We start from the raw sequence: 23,205 nt of genomic DNA, 5'->3' as shown, positions 1-23,205 counted from the left end.
ACAGAAAAGATAAAACAAAAATGGTTACTTTCTTTACAGTGAGGTTCAGATTGAAAAGAAAACACAGTGTCTCATAGGGTGTGTTTATGTTTTACCCATTCTCCATCCAATAGCAGATAAACCATGACTGACAATGACTTCAACGACTAAATGTCCCCATCTAGTGTCTAAAAGTAGAATTAGACATTTTTACTGAGGAATGGTTAGAAAAAATGTTTTTCTACCTTATTATATTATAGTGGAAGTGATCAGTAAGTACATTTATTATAAGTCACTATGTCACTGCCCACATAAAAACATTGCGTGTCCAAAAAAGTAAACACAAGCACATTTTGACTAAAGGTACATACATGAAATAATTTACTGATTACTGAAAATCAGTGTTGGTCTTGTTTGCTCAGTTTTAAATAAAAAGCTTAATAATTCTAGGTTGGACTACTGTAATTCCCTACTTTCAGGATGCCCCAGTAACTCCCTAAAGAGCCTGCAATTAATCCAAAATGCTGCAGCAAGAGTGCTGACTGGAACTAGCAAGAGAGATCATACTTCACCTTCACTAGCTTCTCTCCATTGGCTTCCCATTAAATTTAGAATAGAATTTAAAACCCTGCTTCTTACACATAAAGCTCTGAATGGTCAGGCTCCATCATATATAGAAGACCTCATAGCACCATATCATCCCAGTAGACCACTTCGCTCTCAGAATGCAGGCCTACTTGTGGTTCCCAGAATTTCCAAAGGTAGAATGGAGGTAGAGCCTTTAGCTATCAAGCTCCTTTCTTGTGGAACCAGCTCCCAGTTCAGATTCGGGAAGCAGACCCTCTCTACATTTAAGTCTAGGCTTAAAACCTTCCTCTTTAATAAAGCATATAGTTATAGTTATGCTGCCATAGATTTAGACTGCTGGGGGACCCACCCCCCAATGCACTGAGCTCCATTCCTCCTCTTGACCATCTCTCCTCTCCTCTCACCCCGCAATTGTCACCACTGTATGTCATTAACTCTGTGTGTTCTCTCCCGTAGTTGTCTTTGTCCTCCTCTGTCCCCCTCTCTCTGTCCCTTTCTGCAGGTTTCCCCCGGCTTTGAAGCTGTGTGTCTTCCAGTGTGCAGCCACTGGTCCTACCAATCTGCCAGATGTTTTGTTGTTGCTTTTGTTGCTCTGTTCTTTTCTCTCTCCCCTTTCCACTCACCCCAACCGGTCGAGGCAGATGGCCGTCCACCCTGAGCCTGGTTCTGCTGGAGGTTTCTTCCGTTAAAGGTAGTTTTTCCTGTCCACTGTTGCCTATGGCTTGCTCCAGGGGGAATTGTTGGGTTCTCTTTATACATCTTTATAATCTTGACTTTATTCTGTAAAGTGCCCTGAGATGACTTTGTTGTGAATTGGCGCTATATAAATAAAGTTGAATTGAATTGAATTGAACAATGTTCAAAAAATGTTGGAGAGCATCAGGTTAAAATACATTATTATTTGTGTTTTTGTTTTACCCATTTACCAACATAAACAAATTAAAAATAACATTTATGGGACTATTTAGTTTGATATAGAATGTTTGTTTAATTATAAATATTCAGTTCTAAATTTAATTTACTGATAATTTGAAGGATCTCTTTTCTGAAGTTCAAAATACCATTATGATTACAAAATCATTATTAATGTGCACCCACATTAGTTTGGTCTGCATTTGACGGCTCTCTTATTGTACAGTGAGTGAGTGTTACACTGTAACAATCAAGTCAACATTCAAAACCTTAAAAACCTATGTTTCCCAAATAGTAACTGTCGAATAAACAAACCAGAGAAAATGGGAAGTTTAGTAGCACAACAGATATTTATTAGCCTGAATCTAGTGACCACTTTCTATCCAGAAGAAATAAATATACACTCAATTTTTTTCTTTTACTCATTACATAGACACAGATTTTTTTAACAACCCTAGAGAACCAATGTCACAGTCCTGAATAAACATGTTTTTGTTTTTTTTGTTTTTTTACGTCTTTTCTTGCTGTACTTCCTTTTCCTTCTGTTTCTCCTCTTCCTGTCGCTCACGGCCAAACTCAACCACCAAAGGTTTCCCTAGCAACCGGTATCCATGGACCAATTGCATAGCTTTTTGGGCCATTCCAGCATCTACCAAAAGCAAACAAAATCAACTAATGTGTAACATGGTTGATGAAAAGTACACAACATAGTTTATTGATATATAAAAATATAAACATGTTTTGTTGAAATCAATTCAAAGTCCACCAGAGAAACTGGTTCTTACCTCTTAGAGTGACGAAAGCCTGACCCTTCATCCTTCCAGTCAGCAGACGATAAAAGACTGGGGGTCCATTTTCTGGCTCAAACTTGGAGAACAGTGCCACCAGCTGAGCCACTGATGCTTGTGCACTCAGGTTCTTTACACATAGCACCTACAGTGAGTCACATGTTAACAAACATCATTATGAAGTCACTGTAGACACCTACATGGATCGGGTATATCCACTCTCTCTGCCTTCTCTCCACAACGCTGCACCACATGCACATTACTTTGAAATGCAGCCCAGACATTAATTTATATTGATCTTCTCCCAGAAGCAAATTACCCCATTTGCACATTTATGATAATTTCACATGACTGCTGCGCAAACTTTAATCTAACATTACAAAGGTGTGCATACTGTTTTCAATCAGTAGCACTTTGCCTCTATAGTTATTCATAGGGGAAACATTTAAATGCATTTTAATACTCAAATGAATAGTGGTAGTCTGATTAAATGCTACATTTTATGCCTATTTACTGCATATAGTTCATAGTGAGATCATCTGTGTCATATAAAGCTGGATGTAAAAATAAGTATTTACTTAGCTGTTATACATAAATATAACAAATATTGAGATGAAGTGCAACATATAAAGGAGAAATGAACATTGAGCTAGAGCATTTAGAAAACACAGAGAGCATTTTAAAACCCATTGCGCTGACTCACTAGCTAGCCTGCAATTTTTTTTAAGTGTTACCAGTGATGTGTATCTCTTGTTTAAACAGTAACCAACACTTTATTGTGATACCTTGGAGGGTTGTCCTGGCTGGTAGTTTCGAAACCTTGGGATGCTCCGAATTCCTTCCTCAGATTCACGGTTCTTCAGGATTTCTTCATCTGTAATTGTCTCAATCTTTCCTCTGACAGTTAGCGGCCCAGCTGACCCTGATTTCACCACACCATCCAGGTTGCCTATTGGGTGGCTAACAGTTATCTTTGTTGGAGCCACCAATTGCGAATGCCCTGGTTTGTCCAGAGTGTCCTGCTGCCCTGAAGTGTCTGAACATGAGACTGACCAGCCTGGTGATCCTCTTTTTTTAGCCTGCAGTTCAGATGGACACTCAGTGGTATCTTCTGATTTGTCACCGTCTGTGTTTGAGGGCTTTAATTTGTCACAGACTCTCTCTTTGTCATTGTTCTGTGATTGGTCAGATACAGGTCTGTGTGATGCTGCAGATATTTCTCTTTCAGAATTCTGTTGTGAAACGTTTTGTCTTTCCTTATTGAGAATGTCTTTGTACAGTGTCTCCATTGGATCAGATGATACCGACCCCTGCTGGCCTTCCTGGTTATCTTCATCTGTGTGGTAAAGTACAAAAAGTTTTTCTGACAAACACTTAGGCAGACTTAGCAGTGAGTGCTTTCATAGCGTATACTGTATACCTCAGTTTTTTCAATTTAATTTACTAAGATATTATCAACCTAGTCTGTTTATTGTTGATTATCAAGATCTATGAAAACTGTAACTAAAGCTGTGGAGTGTAGCTGATACACGTTCACACGTTTTTCTGAACCTAGCTGTTTTGTAAGTTCTGCTGTAAAGAGTTTCACAACTGTCCTATTAAAAAAAAACAAAAAAAACAAAACACATTTACTGTATCATTTCATATATCTGCTTTGTCATTATAAAAATGGTGCAAGATGATGACTCTTCATCACTGTGTACCTCGATGGTAAAGCGCAGTGAGGAAACCAAGGCGATCATTTCCCTGGAACAGCGCTTGTTCGATCTCCATCTCTCGGCGTGACAGTGGCCGACTGGTTGCAAAGCGCTGTCTGCGGGACAGGAGCTGGTCCCTGGCTTTAATCTTTTCTGTGATGACCTGTAGGCGCTGCTGCCTTGCACCCGGAGCAGCGCACATGCCATAGGACTATGTGGGCACAAAGTCAGAGCTTGATCTATGCATATCAGTGTGTTCCCACATGTGCACAAGCTATTAAATGGTTCACCAGACTCACATAAAGAGTTACACATTAGAAATGTTTCATTCATCTGCCGTTTAAAAAATGACAATGAAAGTAATTTTTTCAGGCAATTAACTAATTGTGTAATTATGTGAATGTCTTCAAAGGGATTATATTATTATTTAGGAGCCAAACATATGTTGTTCTGGACCAATTGTTGATCTCCAGGCGGTTTTACCTTCTCTGCTGCCTCTGGTGCATCTCTCCTTTGCCACAACTGGATCTCGGTGTCAGTGAGGCCAAGGTCCCGCAGGCTGGCCAGTTCCTTTTCCCTGTCCTCTAGGGCCTGAAATTGGGACAGACTCCTTACTCCGGCTGCCTGCTCCCCAAATGGTCGATAGAGTGCTGCTGGGGCGAAGCACTGCTTTTTGGCTACACATCTAAAAGGCAGAATTTATTCCAAAGTGATTCTGTGCACAGTATGAACATCGCTCAGGATCCACTCATAGCTCCAACAATAGCAAATCTTTTAAAGTTGCATGGTATAAATGCAATTTTGATATTTTTACAATTAGAAATTAGTTACAAAAAGACGAAGCAAGAAGCTGTAACCCTGAGGGTTGAGTAGAAAATCCTTCAGGCTGCTCTGTGGGACACTGTGAAGGGAACATAACGGAGCATTTGTTGGACCCTTTTATCCAAAGCACCTCACCAAAAAAAAAAAAGGATTTTTTTTTTTATGCAGCACAGAGAGCTCTGGTGGGAATAAAGCTGCAGACACTTTTTCTTTTCTCACTGAGCTACACATGAACAGTCAGGCAAGTTTATCTTTTTTGTTTAATTTTTATTTATGGTAACTGTTTGGCAGTAAATTCATGCAGGGAGAGGTTAACAATACTTGAACGTAAGCTGGAACAAATATTTGTACGGGGAACAAAGCCAGAATATCAACATAAACTTTGAGTTTATAAAAACAAATGTTCTTCACACAGATTCACGTGTTTCTGTATGGTGGAACTGATTATTCATTTCAACAGGTGTTTTATCTACTTCACTATGTGATATGCAATTATATTTTATGCACATACAGCCATTTGTGGCCCAATTACACTTTTTATCAACTAAGGTAAATTATTATGCAGTCCTCATTAACATTTTAGATTTGTTTATTTATTAAACCTAAAAGTCTTAAATCTAAGTTATATAACTAGTTGTAGCATCAGGTATGGTATTATGGCTTAAAATGTAGAGGTTATAATGCAAAATATCAGTGTTTATAGCAGTTTGGTTTACTAAGTAAAGAACTAGAAGGGTAGTAGATTAGTAGGATTTTCTAAATGTATTCTAATCCAGAGATCATATTGTAGTATACTGAGGCATCTACTCTACTATTTATCCAAGCACTTCAGGAGACCTAGTTGTAGAGAAAGTAGTGGAAATGTGCTGATAGAACATGATACAGTATAGAACTTAATTGGGTGTGAGAATTTAATAGTTCTATAGATTACTAGAAAGTAAATGCAATTAAATCATTTTTGCCTCGTATTAATATGTCAAATTAAAATGGCAATCAAATCTGAAGACAAAAACTGATTCTGACCGGTCGATGTCAACGTCAGTGTGGAGCTGCTGTAAAAGGAGGCTGTGGAGCTGCCGCTGGCCCTCTGTCTCCTGCTCCTCCAACAGTGGGCCATCCTCACAGGATTGCCGGCTTACTCTGACAAATTTGACAAAGAGAGAACAGTTTAGACCCGCTGTGGATGCTTATATAACATAAAAAAAATGTGCAGCTGCCATTTGTTACAATGCTTTCAAGTAAGAGTATTACAGTTTTGTGTCATTTTTTGGATGCGTTTTAATGGGTTATAATAACACAACTAAACCAAACAACATACCACACATTAGACGGGATTTATGCAGTAGTGAATAGCAGTTTTGACATTTTGTGTTGGCTTGGGTCATAAAACGACGCCTGCAAATAACAATTATTATACGTTTATTTTCTTAGTAATTGGGCTGTTTAAAATTTGTTGAATGGTGAATTTAATTTCTTATCTAAAAAATGTCATATTAGTGCAAAATCACAATTTCATACAGCCCAATAAATCTGTCTACCCAAGTGTTTAAAACCCAAAGATATAAAACTTACAAAACACACGCACAAAAACAAAAAAACCTATCTTAAAATTTTAAAAAATGTGAATGACAAACTAGTGTGTTTCCAAAAACGACTTAAAAGATCAATTTCTTCTAAAGCAAGTAAATGGTTACTTTTGCTTTTAATATAACAATATATAAGAGCATAAAAAATGTGTAAAACATTTCTCTACACCTTTTATTATTTACTGTGGTAGGGATCTCATTAATTCCCCATGGGTCCATTAAGTAACCAGACAATGTTTTTATTAAATAAGCAGAATTTACTGCATTCATTTCATTTAGTCCAAAACTGGCATTGCCTTATTGAGCTTTATTTACACAATTCAATTTGATTTAATTCTCAGACAGTCCCCTTATTAATATCTAGCCTTAGGAGTGGCCTCACTTAACTACCAAACTGAATAAGGTACAAATTACTGAACCATTAAAATGCTGCCCATTATGTGTTGCATTATTTTTAAAGGCTAACAATTTCATATTTAAATGACGTTACATCCCCATAAATGGACCATTACTTCTATATAATGACTACCTGTACTTTTGATAATTGTATTCCATTTTTCGGACTTATGTACATTAAGTTAAACGGTAACTTTAATGCACGTCTTCAACTTCCAACGGAGTAACTCTAAATTATTTTTATGAGTAAGTTTGCTTTTAATTAAATATAACGTATTCCCATTAAACGTTAGCGCTAAAGCTAACTGCCGTTTTATTCCCCGCAGTTTCTTTAACAATTAGCAGACCGCTAAATACGGATGACACAGTGAGACCTTCAGGACAACGACGGCTGTTGGTAGATGTGCGGCTGTTCAAGCTTGTGCATTCGTTTGAGAGGGATACGGTGGGGCTAGAGGTGGGGAGGACAGCTTATGTTAACGTGCTAACTGAGTACAGAATATGTTTCCAGTTTAACGTATGGTAAATAAAAATGCTAATAATGAAGAGAACAGCTAATGCTAGCTGTTAGCTATCTCCATGACAACAACGGTGCCGTAACTAAATGTCCTGCTCTTATCCTGCATTACCTGTATTTCCTACTAACGAAAGAATCAAATAAAATCTAAGCCACAATACATTTGTTTTCTAATGTTGCAGCTCTTAAGAAAATCACCGGATTATGACACTGATAACAAAGTTGTGTTTACCGTCGCATGCTTCCGCTATGTGCTTCCAGTTCCTATGTGTGGGATCATGGGAAATGTAGTCGAATCGAGACATGAATAATAGGCTAGCCCGAATCACTGAATCACTCACCTAAGACAACTTGTTTACATAACAAATTTGAAAAGAAGTATGGGTATGAAGTAATAAATAGAAAAAGAAGATGCAAAAACATCTGATACAAACTCTAACATGGAGGCAAAACACAAACATTTAAGATAATGTATGTGGTGTGGAAGTTGCATTAAGATTACATTAAGATCATATCGGGATACAGTTTCTGTTACTATGGTAATTAGAATTAGTAAATTCCAGGATTAGTATAATCTTTGTAGACAGCCATTAGAATTTCATCCAAAAACAAACAAAAAAAGTAATGTTTTTCTATGAGCTTCTTTTCTGAACAGCATTTCAGTCAAACTGTGAGTAAATGTAGCTTCTCACGATACAGCTCCTAAATCTCTTGCTGTTCTGCATAGCAAAGGGACCTGGACACTGTCTGAACAGCCTCTTCCACTAACCTGGCGATAGAGAACATTCGTAACCATGGTAACTGTACACAACAAAATGGCGGGAGCTATATACCCTCAAAATGCTTTGACTATTTTGTATCTGCTTTATATCCAAGTGATATTAAATTCATTTGACAAAAATTATAAAATTACCTCAAATTTACTATAGGCTTTATTAAATTAAAAGGCTAAAACTAAATCTAAAACCATGTGCCACTGATCTAAACATTGATGTTCTCCCTATAGGAATCATCTTTCCTCACATGCTGCATGCGTTTTTCTGCTCTTATGTTATGTTTGAGCATCCTTTGAAGTAAAAAACATACAGATACTCTATGTGCCGCGCCCCAAGGGTGTGCTCATAACAATGTCTTTCATCATATTTGGCTGCCTTGTCTTCATCTATATTAGCCACACAAGGTTTAATGCTTATTAAACGGAATGCTGCAAAGATATCTGAATATCCTCTAAATCCCTCCCACCCTCTCCATCCAGCTAGAGTGGCCTCAATTAGCCCGCTCGCTGACGTCAGTAAGGTGACATGGGTGCTTCTCCTCACCATCTCTGAGCAATGAGCAGCCTGCTGCTGCAGCATTGCACTGCTAGATCGGGCTCCGTGGATGCAAGGAGAGCGGCGGTGCTTGCATTCAATTAAAATCCCCCATGCATTAGTGGTGCATTTCTGCTACTGCTCTTCTCCTACATGCCCGCCTGCAGCCGGTGTCAGGTCGCCGGGAGCTCAACTCCACTCCGCTCCTCTGCAGGGCTGCAGGGCTGCGCAGCTCCTGACTGACAGAGAGATGAGGGGTGGGGACGCAGGGTGGGGTCACAAGCAGGGAGAGGCGGAGGAGGAAAAGGCAGAGAGAGAGAGCCCAGCCCTTGAATACACGGCAACAACACACCGACAGAGAGAGGGAGAGACACAGAGAGGCTGGCTGTATTTTGGGGGAGCAAAGGGAGCCTTCGACGCGGCGGATATGAACTGAAAAGAAACACTGGAAGAGGCAGGGATCGTGTTGCTATATCCCGAAAATTTAGTCTAAAGGTGGAAAACAAGTCCCCCTAACCCCCCTCTCTCCCTAACAGTTCTTATTCAGATAGAGCTACACCCAAACCCCTGAGCAACCCCCTCCTGCTCCTGCTCCTGCTGCTCCACCCCTCCGCCGCTGCACCGCTCCGGCAACCGAGATGCACACGGAGACCCGTAACAAGAAAGTAAGTGCACGTTATTGACTTTGCCCTGGTCAACAGAAAAACAAAACAAAAAAACCTCTACCTGTGGGGATGGTCTTCCCGTACACAATCAGAGTTGACATTGGGAGCTCAACATGTGCCAGAGCTGAATGTCAGTGAGCATATGTATTTTTAACAGTCAATTTCAAGTGTTTCCTTTGCAACCGAGCAGTTTATTTTGCAATTAAGCAGAAGAGTTTTGTAACAGCGACCTCGTTGCAATGCAAGAAGACCACTGTCATTTCCACGGTCATTACACAAGCCTCCCCATTCCTGGGGGTCTCTCTACGTGTGAGGTTAGTTCAGGTTCAGTTTCAAATGCTCTGTGATCTCTTTGAGGGAGGAAGGAAACGGAAGGTAGGAACTGCAGCTTGTAGGACACCATCTTAGCTTTTAAAGGGCCAGCAGCCTCTTTTGAATCACAAACACACAACCCTGGTAAATAGCAGAGATGCACTTGCCTCCAGCTCCACTATCCAAGGGCCCTGCTGCCGACTTGTGCCTTTAAACGAGTCTTGCCTCAGCAGTGTGTTATCTTTCAGTTAAGCTGGTAGCTTGCTCACAGCTGAGTTTAATCTGACGTGCGTGGAGTAGTACTGTACTGGGAGCCATCACTGCAGCTCCAGATCTACCCAAGTTCCACGATTTAAAAAAAAAGAAAGAAAAAAGAACTTTGACCTGCCATTTCGCAACGGCAGCCAGTGGTGGTACTGGATGGGTCTTGTGTTTGAAGATAAAGTGCTGGTTTCTAAAGACTACGCAAAGCAGCATTGCTCTCGCATTGTATTAATTTGTTTATATTGTTTTTTTTATTAGTTTTTTACGTTCATTTTTTGTGATTGCCAAGCATCAAACCTAGTTAGATGGAGTCTTCTCTACCAGGACAGCCATTAACAATTATTCTTAAAAAATTATTTGACTGTTGACAATTTTCAATTGATCGCGTTACCTCATTTATTGTTAAATCTACTATATTAAATAGTGACAAATAGTTTATCATTTTCCTAGAGTGCAAATTGAATTGTTCAGATAGCTTGATAGATAGTATGACACAACCAAACTTTGCATTTGTCCAACGCTATCCTAAATCAAAAACATTCATAAAAGGAATCTTGATCACAATTTGTCAGTGATCAGCACAATTTGTTTTTGTTAACTCATTAATCAAAATGTAGTGGAATAAAGTATGGCATTGTTGTCCTGTTGCAGATGACAATGTTTATGGTGGTTAAGGAAGCTGTGTGAGAACATTGTGTCTGGTACTTACCTGTACTTTTAGCTATGCAGACACACCAGATTTAATTAATTTGCATATAATATCTGTGGGTGGCTTTCCAAAGTATAATAATAGCTGCTTGGGTAACGTAACATTTCTGAAGGACACTCACTGCATATGTTATTTTACATGAAAAGAGCAGTTTGTCTTTATTTTTTCCGACTTCATTATAACTCAGATTCAGGTAGCACTCCATCTTTCTTTTCATTCCATTTTCAGAAATGTTTACATTTTCTTAATTATGCTATGAAATCATTATTTAACAGCTGCACTATGCAAATAGCATCCACACCTCCCCTGTTAAAACTCTGTATTTTACACCAATGAACAACTCAGGGTCACCTGGTACTGGCAGGGTGATCAGCAGATTGAAAACTTTACTATTTTAGCAGTAATCAGTAAAGTCATCTTCCATGCTAATATTTGGTTTTAACTATGGATGAACTGCACACTTTTTAAGCAACTGAAAGAAACAAAGCCATCCTAATGTGACATTTCTTCTTCTCTTGGCTGCCACCTATTTTACACTAAACTTCACTAGAAAAAAATGGTTGTGTGACTATCTGCTGATATTTATCTCAACCAATTATTTCTGTTTCATGAATAGCTCTGCCCACAGGTGCAGATACATTATCATAGGCGTGCGCTGTTTGAGTGTCTATTTTGTTAAATGGTCAAAGTGCTATGGGCCCCAGGTCGAAAATGTGACTTTTTCGCTTAGTGAAGGGTTTTTTACTGAGAGAGGAAACTAATAGATCTGTAGCTCCATCTGTAGCCTTATGATTGAAGAAAACTACTTTTACCCCCATAACTCTTAACCATGTCTTTTTAACAACAGTAGCCACAGTAAACCGTTTTCACATACAATTATAATTATCATCAATAAATCCATTATATGGAAAATTAACATTTGTGACTAATGCTGCATGTCAGTAACCGAGTAACCGGCAAAGCAGATAATCAACAACATCTGAATCACTATCACTTAATTTGCCATGTACTGTGAATCTGCTGGAATTTGTAACCAGCAGCAACGTTTTATACCCAGTAGGTTTTAAACACAGAAAAAAGTGTTAGCAGAGCTGTGGCATAATAGTAATTTCTTATTGCTGAATTGCTTGAATTCTTGATGGTATTTTGTGCTTCTGTAACATTTTAGATGGAGAAACTTTTAAAAGCAGACCGAAGCTGCAAAAATAAAACACTACTTCACTCATGGCTGTGCTCTGGGCAGCAGTGCAATTTTTAGCAGCTGATCTTCGTAGGTCAGAGTTTATTAAATTCAAAAAAATGGGAGATACATTTTTGATTTGGTTTGCTATGCATTTTATTTGCATATGTTATGTCTGCATACACTTGATAGGTTGTGTCTGTTTTTTCTGCACTGCATTTCTGTGAAGAGGGCTTCAGTAGTACTGATAGTTAATGTTGTCTGATTTCCATAAAGGACACAAATTGGGCAGATTCCAAATTATATTTAGTAAAATCAGTTCAGGTACGGTTGCTTTCCATCGCTTGGGGTTTGGAGTTGTGTGTCTAACGCCCTTGGTGAATTTGAGCTGATTTGTTATCAGCTTCGATCGCATGTTCTGACATAATTGTTACTGGAGAAAAGTTGTTTTTTGAGTAAGAAAGTGATGTGAACAATGAAATGTAGAAAACTGCATTATTTCTCTCACTCTACTTGTTAATTATGCTGGTGTTGCCTCTATTCACGTTCTCAGCCTGGTCTAATCATCCTCTAGTGTATCATCAGACTTTAAGTTGAAAGAGTTTCTGTAGGTGGCACACTTTATTTCAAAGCCAGTGCAAACCGTCTAATTGTTTTCTACTTATGCCAAAGACACCAGAAACATATGTGCAGCAGATAATTTGTCTCTATAAAGAGCTACACTACAGGTACTGTTTACAACAGTAAATAAAAAAGTACAGTGTGTTTTACATCAGTTACTTAAAGCAGAGATTCATTTAAACAATTCTAAATATTGTAGGTTGTCACTTCATGTTGTGTAATTTACCATCACTGGGTTAGACATAAAAACACTGTAATATTGTACAAGTAACAGCAGGTAAGATAAACATATTGTATTAACCAGTAACAGAATGGATGTGTGTAAAGTCTATCTGGTCTGTTTAGTCTCTACAGTAAAAATGATCATTTTATAGAATTAATTACTGTGTGTTCAAGCTCATTTTATTGTATCAAAATGTATCAGTTTAACTACATGAGTTCCCTAATATAGTGGCCCAACGTGTGTGTGTGTGAGTGTGTGAGTGTGTGTCCTGGATCAGCTGGTTTGTAGACAAAAGAGTGTGTTCAGCCATACATTTCTGGGCAGGGCATCAGCAGCAAAGTGCCCTTGAATCCAAAGTCTGCTTGTGTGTGTGTGTGGCAGAGATGAAGCAATAGAGAGAGAGAGATCTGATGTCACCCAGTAGGCAATGATTAACTATGTTCAACAAAGTTTAAACAGATAATTTCCCCCCTCCACACTACACTCACACACATATTTGAATTCACACATGCATGCAGAGTCCCATCATCCTGAGTTGTCAGGGTGACATGAATGTGTGGAAGGATGAGAATCAGCCAGTTGCTGCCGACGTGTCACCCTGGCCTTCAAATTTAAGTTAAAATAGCAGAGAACCAAGCAGAATCTTGGTCCTCTACTTACGTTTGTACACAAAATTGGTTAATTGAGATATGGCGTGCAACTGCTAATTTTAGTTTCAGTACATTAAAAAAATTCAACTTGCAGAGACTTGTAGAAACTTCCACAGTATACACAGAAACTCTCAAACTGAAAGATTAGTCACCTTTATCTGTTGTCTAGTCTTGTTATTGGTGCATGGCACAGCAGTAAATAGCACAGGCTAAAAATCCATTATTTCAGGCCAATAACTTAAATTATAAAAGTACTGAGTAGAAACTTTTTAAATGCAAGAAATTTCTCCAATCCACCTGTCCTTAACACAGCACACACGTTTGGTTATTTCTCTTGTCACCAGGGTTTGATTCTTCAGCTGCGTAATTCATTAAATTGTCAGAATGTTGTTGAATGTGAATTTAAAACTAAAAAGTTTTATAAATGTTGTTAGAGCTAGGTTTGCTTTGAATTGGAGGTCTTCAAAACATCCACAACCACCACTTTATCTGTAAATGCAGGCAAGTCGGTAAAAGACAAGTTGAAATTTTACCGCAAGGTTTTATCCAGATGTGCAAGTGTAATGGGGAAATGGCTTAATATGATAGATTAATTTCGTTGTCCTTACTTTGCAAACATTCCTCACACCTACTGCACATTCAGGATTCAAGCAGCTTTATTTTTACTCTACAATATGCATAGCTATAGAGAGGACTGAAATGTTGTTCCTTTGGGTTCCCAGTGTAACAGGAGGCACAAGTATATTGTATGAGCACACATCTTAAAACCATGATAGAATAATGGAAAGGAACGATGGTTCGTCAATGTAGTTGTTTAGTCATTTCCAGGCAAGAGGCAGATGAAGCATAAAAGACAAAGAGCACAGTTTTCATGTACCATGTGAGGCTGCTGGGCTAAAAGCATTTTTTGGAAGTATTTTTTTCATTATCATACAAATATTATCATGCTTTATCTCCACATTTCTTCCACTGAGCTACAACTACACCTCTGTTCAGATGATTTGTAGGTCATTATATCATATTACTACTATGAAGACTGAAGATGAAAAATTAGCTGTAATTGGCCACTCTGCCGTTGGCTACACTGTTTTGTTTTCCAAAGTATTTGGCTTATGATTCTACTACAGTTAAAGTGATTTCCATAACACAAAGTCACAGATTCAAATTTCTATAGGTGACTGACTGGAATCAGTACAGCACTACTGACCAGGTGCATCTGTTACCTACAGTAGCATGTATGATGTATTGTAGGTTAAAACAACGCACAGTTAAGGGAGCTCCATTCTACATTTTACTTGAGAGCTGAGCATGAACCACATCTGTATTTTGTGTCAGAGAATTAGTCTGTGATTTGACATTAGCTACAAAGTCTGCATATTTGACCTACCACAGGAAATGCAAAAGCTGTAAAAGCTTTGCATGTGTTTTTCTTTTTCTCTATGAGAAAATCTCATGATTGCAGTTCTGACAGTTGAAATATGTTTGGCATGGTGATAAAAGCACATGCCTGTCCACCAAATGTCACTCCTCTAGGTCTACAGTGTGACGTAAGGTGTGAAATATAACGTAAGGCACAGAGATGTGCCTTACGTGAAATGAAATGAATGAAGCAAATTTAATTCAGAATTCTTTAAAATAATTTGAGGTGCAACAAAAGAATTTATGGTGTCATCTGTAAACAGGCAATGTTGGGATATGCCAGTGCACTGATTAGTCTATTACTTTTTAATATTTTTTCAGCAGTGAACGTGATCCTGGTACCTTTTTTAAAACTGAGTTGAGGCAGTAGTTTCACTAAATGCTCTTGGTGTGTGTGGATATCATAAATTGATTCTTTGTAATGAAGTAGAAATATCCAGGGGGGCATTTGTAATTTAAAGGCACCTGTGACCTGGAGATTAGGACTCTCATGCTTCACCAGCTGAGCTAAGGGCATTCTAATAAGTGTGCTGTAAGTGTTTTCCAGGTGGTGAGGAGGTGTCAGAGCTAACCGGCTCACTGCACTTTTCCATTTTCTATTTTATGTGATGCTTTTATTCAGAGTAATTCATGGCGCGTGCCCACCGTACAATAAGCTACAGATCCTCGATCACAACATTATAAGGCACAAGGGGCGAGCAAAAGGATGGATGACAGTGTGCTGAAAGAAGTGTCTCTGTGACCACCAGATGAAATGGAGATTTGTTGTGAAGAGAGAGAAGAGCTGAAAGACAAGAACAGCAGAGAGACATTGAAACTTTCCCTTATAGAGGCTTGTCCCAACCTTATCTGTCCTTGTGTTTCAGGTGGTGAACTGGTTAGTTGGCCAGCTGGGTAGTTGGTTGCCTGACTGCATGTGTTTGTGTTTGAGTACCTATGTGACAAATAAGATAAATGAGAGTAAGCATGAATACGAGGTGTGAGGAATGGACTGAGCGCCTTAGAGCCATCACAAGGGTCACTGCAGGCGGATGGTGTTTTGCTCGGGTCATTCAGTCGCTGAATCACTGAGAATTAATGGGAAGCAGGTAGTCTGGAGTGCAGAAGGGAGCTAAATACTAGATCTGGGCTTTTCTAGTTGACATTCCACTACAGAGCCAAATAGAACTCCACAGAAATGCAATTTTTTAAATATCTTTTTGGGGATTCACAATGACATAAATAGAAAAATACACCCAGTCCCCTTCAGAGATATTGGAATAGACTCATTCATTTCTTTTTTGCTGCACACTAAAGACATTTGGGTTTAAGTTCAACCAATTTATTTCAATACTTTTTGGAAGGGGACTGAAAAGGAGGAGAGGAGCAGATGAAATAGTACAGATGACATAACGAAGAAAAAATACATTTAGGAATTAAATCATTACATTACCTATCATGAAATGTCAATTCATGCAGGTGAACCCAGCTGTCCTCATTTTTGTACTGGGGCTGTTTTTTTTACTATTTTATTTTCTGGCCTCATAGTTTAAGTTAGGAAGAATCTTAATGTTACAGTGACTATTATATTTTAGAAATAGTGTTCATCCAACTTCATGGCAACAGTTTGGCCCTTTCCTGTTTCAACATGACAGGTTCTCTGCCCATTACGCCAGCTCCATAAAGAAATGCTTTTCGAAGAACTTGACTCACCCACACAGATCCCTGACCATAACCCCTTCCAACATGTTTGGGATAAAGTAGAACACAGGGTATTAAAGCACTTTTGCTCTGTTCATTTACACACTGCATGGGTGTCATGTTGGGGCATCCACATACTTTTTTTTTACCTGTCTCTAAGATGGAGGAAAAAACATGATGTTTTAACAGAAAATAGGTTACATTACATTGTTACAGTAGTGGTCTGGGTTTGCTGAAATCCTGGGAGTGATACTGATTCGTCCACACACTGCCTGTGTCATACAGGTAGGGCAATATATTAACTTGTTGTTAATTTGGTGCACTGTACCTTTCAGTGACAGGATGAGGGTTAACAGACTTTCTTGCCCTGGATTTAGCAGAGTATTACAAGGGGAGAAGCAGAGTTGTTGGTGGTACTGTCTTTTTTTTTTTCTCCTTTCTTCTTCTGTGTTTGCTGGGCGGCCTTGCTCTGGCTGTCCTGCCCCAGGGCTTTAGGGCTATTTATAGAGACACAACACCGTTTATATGGAGAAGGCAGAGCAGAGCTGGCTGATTCTCTTGTCACAATACCAAAATTCAACCCTGGATATCATTAGTAACTTCAGGATCCAAACAGGTTGTCTGCTGCAAAAACCACAGTGAACAAGAGTAGGCATCAATGAGTGTAGGTCCATGCTGGGGCCAACATGGACAGAGCTCTGGAGCTTTAATTTGGTTTCCCAATAAAGATTCTCATTTACTCTACTGGAGAACCACAAATAACAAAGGTTCATGGAACTGTGGGTAAATTTCCTCAGTTTAGCTAAAAATATTTAGAAGTTTCTCAGATCTACTAGACTCATTCTGCTGTGTAAAGTTTTGAGATAAATACTCATAATGCTTATTTGGCTCTCTCTGTCTCTCTATATGTATATATCTATATATCCTATATATTTAAAAAAATATATATACACATCTTTTTTTATTTTTGTTTTTTTTTCACATCTGCAAACAAAATAGCATGTTATTCTGCTCCTGGGACTAGTTTTGTCAAACAGTTTTGGGAGAACTGGGATCCAGTTCAAATTGTGATGGATGATTTGACTATGGTACAAGTTACACAGACTGTTGAAAAGTACATTGCTGAGAAGCTGCAGTTCTGTCTACTTCGGTTCTTCACCACCCACTATTTATTCAGAGTACAATCTTCACATTTTCAGCATCTGGAGGTGACCGTGAGATAAACTGTATTTTTTAATTTAGAGTAGTTTTGAATTCAATTCATGTATTAAGTCATGATATATTTAACACACTTTTTGTGGTTTAGCCTAACACCTACATTAAGTGGATGTTGTAATTTTAATAGCTGGCTTTCCAATAATATACACAGCAGTCAGTGCGCACTAGAACAACTAATTATAAATTAAAAATTTAGATGAATCAATGAATCCACTTTTTCTTTTAATAAATCATAACGTTAGATCATCAAATGTGAAACACTATTAAAGAAAATATGTCTTAACAAACTTCAAAATGTAATCATTACAATAATAACATTGGCGCAATAAGCACCTCTTTACTGTTTATCTTTAAAAAAGTACAGAAACGATTAAGCGATTAAAATGTATATCTAAACTTGACAAATTTTAGAAAGAGATAATTTCTAAAATGAAATCAGATCAATTCAGATCGTTTCAGATTGTTTAAATCTTTGAAAATTTTTAATTTGCGAAAGGAAAAGCAACCAATCACGTGACAGTTTGGTTTCAGAATCTCCCATGAACACACACTACATTCCTTTTTATTTGGAGTTAACTGCCAATGAATTTGAATAAAAGGCTGGCTTGGCTGGAGAAAAGCTGTGAACAGACACAGATTAGCATCTGTTTGTGAAGGACTTGTGACCCCATCGCCTCAGTTTCCTTTTATATTTGACTGGCCTGTCTGTCACCAACAAGAAAAGTAAGACATTGGTGGAGATAATAGAGGAAGAACAGTAGTTGTAGTAAGAGTTGGGGTGAGCTTGTTTACACATGCACATCCAAACACATGGCGTTCCTTGGAACAGCTTGGCCGGCCCAGTAGCCATCTGTGTTGAATATACATTGATGTGACAGTTTAATACTGTCTGTCCTAACGTGCTAATCTGTCATCCTTGTATGTTTCATGATTTTGGCATCATATTAGCTCTTCCGCTTTCCTTATGTTCTTTCTGACCAAACGAAACCTGTAACATTACCTGACTGTTATTGGTGCCTACTAGACGGGATGTGTTTGAAATATTTTTGCTTTCTCCACATACAGTGTTTATTCATTCATCCATTAGCTTCATTAGCTTCACTTATCTATTAGAAGTTGGCAGTGGACACTGGATGAAAAGCGAGGTCCACCATAACAAGGCCGCCAGTCTGTCACAGAGCTGACACACAGAGACACACAATGTTGTTCCCTCAGTGCAATGGCATATACAGTAAAGAAATAAATGGGATCTCTCTAATGAAATACACAAAAATCAATCTCTAAGATAAACATAATTAGTGTTTTGAGGTTGCTAAATCCATATAAAATGTGTATAGCTTATTAGAAAACTATATTTGAGGGTACTGCAGCAGAAAACCACGAGAAAAGGATATAAAAGATTTTCAAATATATCTGTTGAACAACTTAAACTATGCTAGATGCTGTAATAAATGATCTTTGATTAAACTCTCTTAAACTACATTTTACATTGATAGATATAAAAACGAATTTTTAGTTTCATTTATTTGTATTTTAAAAGCAAAGTATGCAATTTTTGGGAATGACATGCCAATCCTCTCCTGTTCTGCTATATTCTAAACAGCCCTGCAGCCATAGTCATTCTGAAATTACAATAAATAAAAATGCTATAAAATGTACTAGTCAAGTCAAAATCACTGTCTTCCGTTTAGTGGGAAAGTGGCCTCGCTCGAAAACCTTTGGAAGCGAATATGTCTTCACCACTCCCAGGTTGGGAGTCTGGGTCACAGATGCTTTTGACAGCCCCTCTTTAAATTACCATATGTTTTGGAGTGTAATTCAACTACAAATACAAAAGATAGAAAAATTACACACTGATATTTTATCCTGCTCAAACTACAATGATGACCACACTGGGATGAATAATATGTTATTTTAAATATATTACAAACTTGTTATTCAATGAGCTTAAGATGTTGAGGTTCTCTTTGGGAGTGACGAGGATGGACAGGATCAGGAATGAGTACATCAGAGGGACAGCTCATGTTAGATGTTTCGGAGATAAAGTCAAAGAGGCCAGATTGAGGTGGTTTGGACATGTTCAGAGAAGAAATTGTGATTATATCGGTAGAAGAATGCTGAGGTTGGAGCTGCCTGGCAGGAGGTCTAGAGGAAGACCAAAGAGGAGATTTATGGATGTAGTGAGGACATGAAGTTAGTTGGTGTGAGTGAAGAGGATGCAGAGGACAGGGTTAGATGGAGGCACATGATTCGCTGTGGCGACCTGAAAGGGCACAGCCGAAAGGAAAAGAAGAAGAAGAAGACAAATAAATGTATCACGAGGATCATTTAATACGGATGTCGTACTTGGAGCTCATATTTATACAATTTGAAAGGGACAGAGAAAACTTTCCTTCTCAGCAAACTCTGTGTTCTCCTCTGTGTTATAAGTCATGGTTCCCAGTGTCAGGTCCCTGCTGCTGGTACCAGTTACAGTTAACTGACTGAGAGGAACTTTATGGAAATACAGATTAGATTAGCTTGTTTGGCCAACCTGCTGGATCCCTGACTAGTTGTCTGACAATTTTATTGACGTGTTGGCTGTAATTTACTAACTGCCTGGTTCAACGGTTTGAGAGAATATCAATTAGCTCGTTTACTGGTATAATGTGGTAGTCAGTAGCTAGTTTACTGACTGACAGAATGTGAATACACAGAAATTCCATTCATGACACTGGATGCAAACCAACATACAGAAAAAGTGTTTGTTGTTGTATGTTGCATTGTGTACGTGTCTAACTGAGATCCCTGTAACACACAAACCCACAGTGCACAAATATACTTAAGAATTATCACCAGTGGATCATTTTTTAACCTTTTCTGATACATTGAAGGTGAAGTTTGTGCTGCCCACAATACTGAAATTCAACAAGCATATATGCTTTGTAATTTTTATTTACATTTTTGTGAGCACTGCAAAATAAATAACAGTCACCCCTTTTGTGTGAGGACACAGAAGACGGGATTCTGAAGCCTGATATGGCAAAAGAATTTACATAATGAACAATACATGAGTAGAACAAGTAAGAAATATTCATTTTATGGTTTAGGTAGTAACTGTGACATTAAACTTGGTCCAGACTTTCATCTTAAAGTTGTGTAGGTCTAACCCTCAGCTACAGGAAGTGCTTGCAGAAAGCTATGACTGCTAAAGGTGATTCAACCATCTATTGTATCACTGTTGGTATTATGTTTTTCACATTCACTTTGCATATTTAATGGATGTGTTCAATGAAGACACTTAAGATTGTCACTTTGATGAATATCAGATCACATTTTATGACTAATTTATGCAGAAAACCAGGAAGTTGCAAAAAGTGCCATTACTATTTCTTGCCACTGTAACTGTCCGTGTAGCTTACTGGGGACATTGCTTTCCAATTGCCGGAAATAGGCTAAAGTTTTTGTCATTTTGTTGGCTATAGCTGGTTTGTTTGAGCTGTTAATGTCTTCCTAAACATTACTGGTTACAAGTGTCAAAGTATCCAAAAGTCATAAAGCTGCTGAGAGTTTGTTATGTGAGCTGCTGCTTCAGGGAGCAAAGCTTTGGACTACAACTCCTGTGATTTGTCTTACTGTGTCTCTTCCATGTTCTCTGGCATCTCTTCTCTGCTTTTGTCTTTCTCCTCCCCTCCATCAGCCTTTATCTGCTCGCACTACATTCACATTGTGCATGAGATACACAAGGTACATGTTGGTATTACTTTTCTCGTCTAAACCAATACAGAATAAAAGCTATCCAGCCTCGTGCTTTCAGCCCTGTTATGTCTCTAAAGTAATATTTGTTAAGACATGTTTCATCCACAGTATATTCACACCCTAATGACTCCCCAAAATATTTTCATTCATTCTTGCTGTTGAGTATTGGCGTCCTCTTTAGGTGGATTATGCCTTCAGCGCGAGCCCAACTCCGTCCTTTTGAACTAAAGTATAATCATCTCAAGCTCACCAGTGGACCTGCTTACTTTGTAAATCAGCGAGTAACAGCTTTTTGCAGCATGTAAATTCCACTGTGGTGGTTTAAAAGCTTAAGTTTCTAACTCACCTATTGCACTTCCAAAGAAATGACAGGTAAAACATGCAGTCACACACACACACAGATACACACATCCTGCCTCTGATGGTTTGTCAAGGTGGAACAAATGAACCGACTCCTTATTAAAATACAATACCACCCTGCGTTTATTTAAATTTTCTGCCCTGTTTAGTGCAATGTCATGTTAGTGTAAATAAGTTACCTGGAGCTAATATGCAACCCACACGGATAATCAATACCACCCACAGCTGCCATTTTATAACACCCAGGCACATACAGTACTAACAATACTGCTTATGGTGCTTTGGATGTTTTGGACTAAGCCTGTGAAAAGTTGAAAGCACAATGGATTTAGAGCTCAAAATTGTGAGAATTTTACAAAAAGGGAGCTTGATGTGTATGTAAGGAGTCATCCCTTGTATTTATTTTCTCATGTTTGCAAAAGGAAAAGAGATGAAGCTACAAATGTGGATGTTCAACTTAGTGTGTGTGTGTTGTGGGGGGCATGCAGTCATGATTGGAAGGTTGATTGTAGCTGAATGTGTTCTTCTAATGGGAATGTATGACTGTGAATGAATGTGTGTTGTGTGGAGGGAGAGTGGTGAGAAGTGGGGTGTGTGTGTGTGAGTGTTTGCATATACATGTACACACATTCCTCTCAGTGGGCTTTTGTGAGTGCGTGCCACATGCCAGTGTACACGCCTGTGTTGACGCACTTGTGTGGTTGTGTGCACGAGAATACGTGCGAGGATATTGGCTGTGTCACCTCATATTAGGCCCTGATGCGGTGGTGGTGGTGAAGAGTGACCCCCTACCAACTAAGCTACAGTCATTAACAGGGGCAAAGAATCCTGTAACCATGGTAACCGTGGCCATGCTGCCAACATGGCCACAATGAAAAGAAAAGAGGATGTGGGAGGGGAATTTATTTTTTTTAGGGGGGGGGGGGAAGAGAGAGTGGGGAGGGAGTGAGAGGGGTTGAGTTGGTGTGGGTGTGTCTAAAAAAAAAAAAAATGTCCGTGTGTGTTGTGAGAGATAAAAGTTAAGGGAATGACAGAGAGACAGAGAATAGTAATGACTATAGGGAGAGAGAGATGGTCCGATATTTAGGTCGCACTTCTGGAAACGAACTCGATTTCTTGGGAAAATGATACAGATCTTATACAACAAACCTTTATGCTAATGTTAAGATTGAAAGTTATGCAACATGAACACATGACCACAGCAGACGTCTGTCCACACTATATAGGGGGTAATGGCATAAACAAAAACAAAAGCCTCTAATTTTCCATGTAATGTCTTAAATGCACAGTTCTGGGTTTATATAAATGAAACCAGCTTTTGATTGCAAAAAGTTAATTTGAATCTTGTATATTTTGTACATTGTACTTCAGAGCAGCAACAGAAGTAAACTTAAAAAGTGGGAAAAGTTGATGTTTTATATTTGGGCCCTTAGCATCAGATCACTATATTACAGTATCTTGCAAGACTCTTAAGCTTCAGCTACACTGGTTTTTAACCATTCGTTCTCACATGCAAAATAGTGATCTTGTGCTACCTGCATGGCTTCAACATGTCAGGTATTATAAGATGC

General features: G+C 38.5%; 2 protein-coding genes across 4 annotated transcripts in view; one reads left to right on the top strand and one right to left on the bottom strand.

Moving 5' to 3' along the window:
• Positions 1–1,810: 1,810 nt before the first annotated feature.
• On the bottom strand, positions 1,811–7,621 carry rbm41 (RNA binding motif protein 41). Its single transcript, XM_067491559.1, has 7 exons — positions 7,518–7,621; positions 5,810–5,926; positions 4,448–4,649; positions 3,971–4,175; positions 3,053–3,603; positions 2,265–2,412; positions 1,811–2,128 (listed from the first exon to the last, which is right to left on the bottom strand). Exons 1-7 carry the CDS (start codon positions 7,523–7,525, stop codon positions 1,989–1,991), a joined length of 1,371 nt encoding a protein of 456 aa, XP_067347660.1. The 5' UTR covers positions 7,526–7,621; the 3' UTR covers positions 1,811–1,988.
• A 1,242-nt stretch (positions 7,622–8,863) lies between these two features.
• klf8 (Kruppel like factor 8) overlaps positions 8,864–23,205 on the top strand; it is a 57,518-nt gene continuing 43,176 nt past the window's right edge. Inside the window, exons 1-2 of one of the 3 annotated variants that reach the window (XM_067491561.1) lie at positions 8,864–9,049; positions 9,132–9,260. In XM_067491561.1, the coding sequence (XP_067347662.1) occupies positions 9,234–9,260 (27 nt within the window). In that variant the 5' untranslated portion in view covers positions 8,864–9,049; positions 9,132–9,233. Of the gene's footprint in view, positions 9,261–23,205 lie in introns of all 3 variants that reach the window. The other 2 variants (XM_067491560.1, XM_067491562.1) reach the window with 2 other exon arrangements.

This window comes from Channa argus, chromosome 22 (genome assembly GCF_033026475.1).
Source record: "Channa argus isolate prfri chromosome 22, Channa argus male v1.0, whole genome shotgun sequence".
Taxonomy (NCBI): Eukaryota; Metazoa; Chordata; class Actinopteri; order Anabantiformes; family Channidae; genus Channa; species Channa argus.
Note: the sequence above shows the minus strand (reverse complement) of the source record. Positions and strands in the feature narration are given on the sequence as shown.

Coding starts and splice junctions, on each gene's coding strand:
- rbm41 (XM_067491559.1), bottom strand. Junction 2,413..3,052: donor AGCCAGGACAACCCTCCAAG/GTATCACAATAA, acceptor GACTCACTGTAG/GTGCTATGTGTAAAGAACCT. Junction 2,129..2,264: donor GGCTTTCGTCACTCTAAGAG/GTAAGAACCAGT, acceptor TGCTTTTGGTAG/ATGCTGGAATGGCCCAAAAA.